Raw genomic sequence first — 10,106 nt, 5'->3', positions numbered from 1 at the left:
TAAAAAATTTGTTTTAAATATATTATATTTTTTTTTTAACTAAGAAATAAATTATTTTTTTTAATACTTAAATTTTTCTTTAGTTTTATTTTACAATAACTGAAAGCAAAGACATTAGCTCAAAATAATTCTCACATAGGTAGTGCAGAAAAACTAAAGAAAATATTGATATTTGCAAAAAGTGCGAAAATGTCAGTTAATCAGTTTTAGAAAAAAGTATAAAAAATAGAAAAAGGAAAAACTATCGAAATTTTTAGAATGAAAGAGTAAACTTTCCGGATTATAACCAACATAAAAAAAATATAATTAAATTATATTTTTTAAATAGTAGGTAGCTGAAGTTTTCCGCGGGTTTTTGTCGAAAAATATTTTTATTGTTTTAATTACATACAAAACATTTGAAAATACGAGGGCTAATTAATAAATCAATGGTTTTTGAATCAACTGTACAGTGCCTACTGTTTGTTAGTAGACTACTGTCAAATTTTGAGAATGCTACGCCAATACTTGCATTTCGACGAAAATTGGAAAAAATTGTGCGCCCATCAAAATTCCTTTTTTTTTTACGTAACAAAAACCATCACCAAAACAAATATTTGAGAAATGTTTATTGTTTTTAATGCTCTAATTTTTTTAATTTCTAAATATTTTTGGAAATTATTAGCCTTAAAATATCCATTCAACAGATTCCAACTTAACGCAAATAACGGGATTCCTGAACTGTTTTTAAGGGAAAAAATTTAATTGAGATTTTCTTTTTAGTTATTTGGAAATGAGAAATCTCACATAAATGAAAGTTAAACAATTTTTGAGAAGTTCTAGTTTTTTAGGGATAGGGTTTACTTCCTAGAATTTCTAGTAAAAATTGCAGACCAAAAAAAAATTGGTTTTGTGTGCAAAAAAAAAAAAAACAAAAAAACTCGTATTAGGGAGTCCAAACTTCACACACAAAATTTCTACAAATTGCAAGGATATTTCAAAAACATTTTCAGTAAAAAAAACTTGCACAAATTTATACATATACACACAGTAAATACATAGTTTTATTTTTAGCATAGTATTACAAACAGTTTTTTATTAACCTAATAATCTGTACTGAAACTAAAGATTAGAAAAAAAGGATAAAAATATTTGAACTTCTGTTACTTGCTGGCATCATATTTAACTGACCTTTACAACCCGAAACCGTTACACTGTTGCTTTCGCTCATTTCACTTTTTTTGTTCAAAAATATTTTTTGTTTTTTCTTTTCAATAAAAATCCTTCTAAAGCAAACATTTTCAAATGCTCCCTCGCTATTTTAGTTACTTCGAGTTACTCACAATTTGCTTATCATTTAATTAATATTAGTTTAGTATTTTAAAAGTTTTAATATTAGGTATTAAAAAATGTCGAAAATAAATTTTCAAAAACTGGTCTCCATTAAAAGGCAACTGGCTTTACTTTACAACAAAAACTGGCTTGATTTAAAAAAAAAAAATAAAGAAAAATTGCATGTATGTATGTCACAAAAATTTGATTCTACTAGAGTAGTAGCAACTTTTTATAGCAAATATTTTTTGAGATGCAAATTTTTTAGAAATTGTATTTTTTTATAGCATAAAACTTTTCTTACCAAAAATTACTGCAAATAACTTAAACTGTATATGAGTATGTAAAGTATGCGTCACTTTCCATGGAATCACAATGCGCTTTGATTGAGCTTAATGATGGTCTTTTACAAGATTTTTTTTTGCCTCCCTTTCAACTCAGCGGAGGAGCTTCGATGCGTTGTTGCTGTACGTAACTAGCAAGGCTATGCCGACAATATTCAGAATAGTTACTCACTCGTCTTAATTTCTTTTCGCCGGCGGCTTGTGCGTTCCAGGCTCCAGATTTCTACTAAACACCGCTGCCGCCGCCGCGGGTGTCTCTTCACTAATCGCCGGCCGTTCCACACCTGCGGCAGTCGCATTTTGTTGCAGCGTTTGTGTGGACGCATTTTGTGGCACCGCCGTTGAAGCAGCTTGAGATGGCTGTTGCTGCTGCTGCACTTGCGCCTCTTGTTGCTGCTGCTGTTGCACAGGCGCCGCTTGCGCACCCACTTGCACTGTGGTGGCTCCCAGCGATCCGGTGCTGCTGATTTCTAATGATATTTGTATTACCGCCGGATGGCGTTCGGATTGATGGCAAAAGCGCAATGCATGGCAGAATATTTGCGTCAACAGCTCCCAACAACCAGCGTCCGAATTGGCGGCTGTGGCGCTATAGGCACTCAACGGTATGGTGATGTTGGCGCGAAAGTTGTTATTGCTGTTGCTGCTGTTATGAAGGTGATGACTGGTGTTGTGCCCACTGCTTGAATTGTGCGCAGCTTGCGGATGTTGTTGAGCCGTCGGTGATGCGCTCGTGTTAGTGTTGCCACCAACGCTTCCGCCTCCACCGCCGCCGCCGCCGCCGCCAACGGCTCCGCTGCTCCCGTTGTTGTGGTTGCTATGAGCGCTGCTGGCCGCTAGCAGCTTGGTTTGATCGGGTATGAAGTAAGCGATGGCCATGTTGCAGTTGAAGGGATTTCTGTTTTCACTTTATTTAATTATATTTTAATTTTGTTTATCTTTATGGATTTTTATTTTGGCTCCAAAAGACGGAATTTTATATAGTGTATTTATTTATATTTTGCACATCCACGCGCTCAGCAGTTAAATTTTTTGCAGCATTAGAATTTTTTGTAAAAAGAATATTTAAGTTAAAAATTTTTCCACTTGTTTTCTAAAGTTTCTTGTAAGTGTGAGTGAAAACCTCATACATATATTTTTCCCAAATGTATTTTTTATTCAGAAATCATATTCGTCGATTTGAATATATCTGTTTTTTATAATATTTTAAAGTTTTTTAAGCCGATATACATACATTTATACCTTGTGTTTGTTTTGTTGTTTTCCAAGTTTTTTTATATATTTTATTTCACTAAAGTTCCCAAATTTTTCATATTTTTTTAACTCAGTTTCTTTTTGTAATAAATTTTTTTTATTATTTATAAGTCTCTAGTTTCTCCTCTTTTTGTGACTTTTACTAAGGCGCTCAAAAATATTTATTTATGCATTTTCCACACAATGTCATAAATTTACATTATAAAATATCTCAATATTTTTGGAGTTCAATGTTTTTAAAATTTGTATAAAAGTTTTCCAAAAATTCTTATTTTTTCTTTTAAATTCGCCAGGCGCAATTGCCATCCAGTCTTTTTCTTTTAAAATTATTTTCTTCAAAAATTCCCAATTTTCAACGCCTTCAATATTTTCGCGCCAAAACACTTAGAAATTTTTCACAGTCACGTGACTTTATTTACGCAAGTTCAAGTGAATTTTTTGCTTTCGCTTTGAGTACCACTAGACGAATTTTAGTTCCTGCCGCGGCACAAGGTTGTGTGCTAACGTCGCAATAGCTTTGCATAGACTGACTGCATTATCCTTGCAGCAGTGACTTTTATAAAAGTTGTCATTCGTCGTTTTCACGGCATGCCAAGGCAGCAGCCAGCAGTCAGCAGTCACAACAGAACGCAGCACAATACAATACCAAATGCATGCATCGAAAGAAGCGTAGTGTAAGCTAACAGCAAGCAGGAAGGCAAGCAAGCGCGCAACAGTAGTTAACCAGCCAGCCAGTTAGTCAGTCAGTGAGGCAGTCATTTAAGTCCGAGCGCAGAGCATACAAAAGTCACCCTCTACGGCAATTGTGTGGAAAAGAGGTGGTGCAAACACCATAAACCACCAAACCACACGAAGGCACACACACACACACGTAAGCACACTAATGCATGCTAATATCACTGTAATGCACTACAACTAAACCACCACCTCAACCACGAAGTAGTACTCCTTTGGCAGGAAACCTGAAAACGCGCTTTAGCACCTCTACGCTCCATTCTCATAGTGAAAGCATATTGTATTAGCTAGAGAGCGCGCTGCAAGTAATCGTTATAGTGAGAGCGTGCAGAGAAGTTTGCAGAGCATAGCCCGTTTTTAATTTTTGAGTGCCTACTTTTCAGCGTTGAAGCGCTCTCCTCGAGTTGCTCAATATTTGGCAGGCGAAAACCTACCCCACTTGGCTTTTTCACTAGCTGTGCTTGTGCGAGTCTTGCTTTGGGTTTGGCTTAGGTTTCGAAGTTCGAATTTCGAATTATTCCCCTTTTCTCAATTCAACGAAAATAGAGCATCGCTCTTAGAAATATTGCATACCAAAAAAAAATCGAAATTCGAAAGCATGCTAGGGAATGAGGGAGATAGCTCGGTAGGTAGAATGGTATGCACGGATTGTAATGCTTATTCATATGTAAGAGACTTGAATGAGCGCTAACCAGTGCTCAGTTATTACAAGCTTAATACTAACAAAATTTGAAGCTTCTTAATGCTCCGGCGGAATCAATATTTGATACTTTTTTCTTTTGTCTTTTCACTCTTACTCAATGAGATAATAGCAGTGAATTGATAAGGCGTCAGTCCTTCATGGAACCTATTTAGGTCCCGGCGGGGTGCTAAAAAACACTTGGCAATTTAGAAGAATTATGTACAACCAGATCCTGGGGCAGATCGAAAGAAACACTACGCACTTAGTAGTAAATATTTAATAGATGGGGGATTCAACGCCAATTCAGACACTGTTTGGGGTTTGTATTTGTAAGTGCCTTAATCGCTGCCTAGCGATGCTTGTCCCGGTTCTTTTTGAGGATAATACCATTTTACACGCCGCTAGTATCTATACACTTCAGTTTGAGTGGTCGAATGCTAATCTGTCACAAGACCCCTACTTAGTTCTGAACTCACCATACTGCGGGCGAATAGTTGGCGTATGAATTAAACCTGGGTCTGTCATGTCTGAGATAGTGTGCGCTCGGGTATATGTTTTTAAAAGACTCTGCTATGTCGACGAATGCTGCTAAGTAGTAGTAGTAGTAGTAATGAAGAGATCTGTAGCTCGTTTCTGTAACAATTCTCTACCAAAGCGAATTGAGATATGAATTCGCCGCCTTGTTCTCTACTGCTAATGACTATTAGAGAATGACGTATATTCTCTACCAGTAGAGAAATAATCGGTAGAGAAGAGTTACAGAAACTGGCTACTGGACAGTCTAATTTGGGATTCCAAAATTATCTCCCGGGTTACAAATAGATAGAATGAAAGGTGCAAATGTGGGGGGGGGGCACCTGTAAGATTACTGCTGAGTCTCTTGATGTTTACGGTATTTAAGCCCTCGTGAAGGGATATATTTGGTTCCTATTACTTTCAGGCGAGTTGTGGGTAAACTTTGCCTATTTTGGCAATCTTACTTATCCTACTTCTTTGGTAACTTTGCCAATCTTACTTCTTTGGTATTTAGTTTCATTATTTGACAGCCTTTTGCATGCGATTTTTCCAACTTAAATTTAAACATGTACTTATTATGACGCTACTTACTGCCGGCTACTTCTTGCCGGCATCGTCGTTCGCCTTCAACTTGAACGGAAAATTTCCAACGTGGCTGGAAATTTACTTGCGCAAGCTCCTGGCTATGATATCACGAGTATTGGTAACCTTGAAAAACAAATATCTACACACTTCAAAAGCACACATGAGACTATCGCAGCTGCACCCGCTAAAGCGACCTTGAAAATCTGCAAAGAGTGTTACATTAGTTCCCTTTTAATGACTTCACACTCCTAACGCCACGCATATCTAAAGAACATGCAGCTCACGCTGTCCAATTGTTGCAACATAGCTATTTTTCTTTTCTTCCCTACAACCAGATTTCAAACACATTGCTTGTTGCAAGCTTGCAGAAAATTCCATTGCTTGTTGCCAAGTGCTCGCCATACTACAAGGTCGCTAATACATACTTACTAAGTACAGCACCAACTGCGATTACAAGTGTGACAGTTGGCGGAAGCGGAAATGTAATGGAATGCAATTGCAAGCTCTTAGTGTCAAAATGTCGCTCCCTTCTGCGAAAGCAAAGCGATATGCTTGTCGAGCAGAATAATGGAGCTGTTGGCAAGCCAGCTTATGGATATGTGGGTGGAGATCTGAGAAGAGTAGAGCGGCGAGAAGAGACCTTTCTTCTTAGCACTGGGTGTGCTTTAGCAGTGTCGATTAGCGCTCAAGGTTAGTTAGTGATTAAATTGCTATACGCGTATATAAAGGATTTGTTTTTTTTTTACATGCTAACATTTTGCTCCCGCTTTTGATTGCGTCCTTGATAATGAAATTGTGAAGGTCTTCAAAGTGAGAAATTGCTAGAAAAACTGGGGTAAAAATGTGCTGTGAGCAATGGAAAAGTTTTAGCTAACCAACAATAGAAGGGAGCACATTTGTGAGCGTAAAAAACATGCGCTTGCAGTTGAAAGTCAAGGTTAGAGATTTACATTTAAATTAATGAACAAGAAGCTGTCACAAAAAATGTGGTTGAGGGATAAAAATGTGAAAATCGATAGTTGGAAAATGTTTAAAGCGAAAGTAGTTGTAGTGGTAGTTGAAATTTAAGATTTTTATGTGTCTTACATGGAGTATAGTCGTTGTTCTGGGTATGCAGTTACAGCTTCACGGCTACATTCTATCCCGATACGTGCATCCTTGGTCGCGCATTCTGACCAACGTGAGCAATCCATGTGCGAGATGCGGTAACCAGTCGGAGTGGAGCCTTGCGCCACTACAGATAGAGATGGAGCTTCGGTGGGGCCACTCCGAATTATTCGGTTTAAGGGCTCACTGAAGTCTGCAGCGTCTGTTCACCAGTAGATGTAGTTGCAAGCGGACGTTTGTCTTGAGGTAAGCGGTTCGCTATATAAATGTATAATCGCTTGAAAAACCAACCCCTCCCAGCAATGGAATGTGCGATGAGTTTAGGATCCGCCACGTAAAAAACCCTTCCATTGTTTCCATTGTAATGTAAGAACAAAGCCTTGGATGACGAACACGGCAAACAATGAAAAGCATAAATCTGGAATGTACGGACCCAGGTGCCTCTGTCCGGCTGGTTGATGTCCTCGTAAGGACAAAAGTTTTGGATTTGTGAAGCAAGAGAGACTCCGTTGTTGCGCACTGCCGCTCGCACCGGTGGACGAGGTTTTTCAACATCTCGTTCATTTGCGCCCACGCCCTGATGGAGAAGAAGGACTAATCATCCAAGAATATCTTTTATGAGCGCTTGGATAGCACAAGCGAGTGCTGCCTCCGTGTTGGTTTTGGAAATTTCAATGCTAGGATGGGTAGATAATTAGAACCACCGTCGGAAACTGCAGCCTACCGACTGAGGCTGATCCACTTCGCCGGAGGCAGAAACATGAAAATATGTAGTACTAGGTTCCAGCATCAAAAGATCCATCAAGATACATAGCTGTCTCAAGATCGAGAAACGAGAAACCAAATCTATCATATTGTGATAGACGGAGGACACGCTTCCAGTGTTTTAGACGTACGTACACTCCTAGAGTCAAACATCACGTCGGACCATCTTCTTGTGGCAGCCAGGATACACTTCCGCTTCCGTGCAGCAAAAAATGTGCGCGCACAAATGCAAGAAAAGCTCAACGTCGAAAAGCTGCAATCACAATAGACTGCCAATGTATTCTCTACTCGACTCTCACACCTGCACATTCGCCGCTCATTAACTACCGCCGCCGCCGAAGAATTAGTCGGATTTTAGCGAGCCCGAAAAAACAACTGCTACGATGAACGTGAAGAAGCTGCAGAGAAAAATATAACTTGTTTCGGGTTGAGTTAAATATTGGCAGATGACGCTTTAGACTACTGAAGATTGATCTGAATCATATTCTTCCTCTATGCTTTTCTCTTGCCCCATCAGCAATGTCAGACATAAATATCTACGAAGAGTTTCGTTATCAAAAGGCCATCAGTCCTGGCATAAGTCTGGTATACCTTAAGAGCCTTTTTTCCTAAGATAAGAACGCAGCCCCTACCTTTTAGAGAGAGGTTCCTTAGACTTTGTATTTAGCAACCTCAGCGCTTGCCAATTTCACGACGTTAACGATCTTCTAGCCGTGCGTGGGAACGCTCCACTTTGGACCCGATGCATTACGCACTTAAAGATCCAGACATGCTCGTCCACTGGAGTGCGCATATATTTGGTCGATGAGAGAACCTTTGGGATTTTCGAGAGAATAATTCTACGCGAGGAGATTAAACATGAACTGTGCGAACTTTTGACATACTTTTGACAGTCATACAAACAAGCAACTGCAATGTCAGACTTTACATGCCATACTGGTGGAAAAGATCCTTCGACTTGATGAACATGACTGGACCATGAAAGCAAAGGCATATACAAACAAAGTAAAAAGGAGCTGAAGCATAGATGTCGAGAAAAGTACCATTGACTCAAGACGTAACATGGGAGCCAAAGAAGTAAAAAAGGAAGAAGAAATTAGTGTTTAATATGAGGAAAGATTTAAATACCTGAGTATTTTTGAAGATCGAAACTGAAAACGTGAATGTGTTTCATAGGGATTTTTTTAATTTCCATACCTTTCACAATCTTATCTGCCAACGTTGTGTAATTAATTACAGCAGCAAACACTTGGCATGCGCCACTTCTTCCACTCAAGTGCATAGGGATTCGTTATACCCATAACACTACCTCCCACACAGTTGACAACAGTCGGGCGTGTACATGTATGCACGTATGTACCTAAGCATATCCCACATGCAAACATTCTTCGTTTAACTCACATGTTGAATAAGTAGTTCGAGCATAAGACAAGTGAAAAACTTTCACACATGAAAAATTATGACGAAGAAACAAAAGCGACTGGCAACTAGCGAGCGCCAGCGACCATTGAAAGGGGTAAGCGTTCAAGCGCATAAAATAAATTGAAATTTTAAAGTATGAAATTAATTTTTTGACAGCGTACGAGTAAGCATAAAGCGTAGCTAAAAAACTTCTCATGCGCATTGCATGCACACACATGCAAATGCCTTTAGTTTTACTTTCATATATATAAGGACATGAGCTGTTATTTTTTGGTATTTAAGTCATCAAGCACTTGCTCGAAGAATTTGCCTTTGGCGTTGACACTTGCCAGGACGCTTTGTTGCTCCTCTAATGGCTAAGTGCGAACCATTTAGTTAAATGCAAATGTCACTTTTTATCTTACGCTTTTTCGACGTAAGGATGCGAACTAGGGTAGCTGGTGTGGGGATATTAGAAAGAAAGTGGCGGAAGTGCAAGCAATAGTCATTTGTCAATTTGTCAAAATTACCAAAGGATGTCATGTGCATACGTGCAAAGTATGTATGTATCACGCACTTGTTGGCTTCTGGAGGATGCATGAAGTACGAATCAACGCATATATGTAAAAGATCCTTTTTGAGAAGATGTAGGAAGTACTATTGTTTTTACTTCGTTTGCAGTAAAGAAAGTCTGAAACGAGTATGTTGTTATGCGCAATTTAAACTTAACTAACTTTAACTCTAAACTCCAACTCTAACTCTTAAGTAACTCTAAAGGTACATACACATGTAAATATGGGACATTCTTTTTGGACGGGAGACCATTCATTTGGTCCTAAAAAATCGCGCGATAGAGCAAATTAATGCTTAAGGCCAAAATTAATCAGCGTTAGTCCGCTATTGGTTTCTTCGTAGAGAAAGCTTAAATTTCCGATGGTCTCCCTGGCATCCAAATCGCATATTTTGGATAACAGTTAGTCGAGAAGAGACGGCTATTTCTCCATTAAGGTTCCGAACATTACAGGTGCATACCCTCAAATCATAGTCTTTCAAGCGTTTGCCATCGGCGGCATCAGAAGAAGAGGCACCTCATCCGAAGCTTTATAAATCTTCTAATTCGAAGTTTGTTTTACTCGACGAGTTCCAAACCTCGCGCAAATCCAAAAGCTGTCGATGTTTTCGAGTATGCATTTAAATGTGTAGCGGCCGCTTGTTCCAAGATGAACATCCGCTTGCGGCCGCATCGCATGATGAAAATACGCTGCAGACTTCAGTGGACCCTTAAACCGAATACGTCAGTGTGGACTTATGTAGATACTAGTTACAACATCTCGCATATGGGTCGATCTCATTGCACACCCATGAATAGGAATCGAGTATAGTCGAGCAACTGTAATTGCTTAGTC

General features: G+C 38.9%; 1 protein-coding gene across 1 annotated transcript; it reads right to left on the bottom strand.

The window, feature by feature from the left end:
• Positions 1 to 1,832: 1,832 nt before the first annotated feature.
• LOC118752552 (cell death protein Grim-like) lies at positions 1,833 to 2,534 on the bottom strand. The gene has a single exon (XM_036487457.1). The coding sequence runs from the start codon at positions 2,532 to 2,534 to the stop codon at positions 1,833 to 1,835; it is 702 nt and encodes a 233-aa protein (XP_036343350.1).
• Positions 2,535 to 10,106: the final 7,572 nt, after the last annotated feature.

The sequence above is a fragment of the Rhagoletis pomonella genome, unplaced genomic scaffold, assembly GCF_013731165.1.
Source record: "Rhagoletis pomonella isolate Grant_MI unplaced genomic scaffold, Rhpom_1.0 Rhpom_scaffold_01645, whole genome shotgun sequence".
NCBI lineage: Eukaryota > Metazoa > Arthropoda > Insecta > Diptera > Tephritidae > Rhagoletis > Rhagoletis pomonella.
Note: the sequence above shows the minus strand (reverse complement) of the source record. Positions and strands in the feature narration are given on the sequence as shown.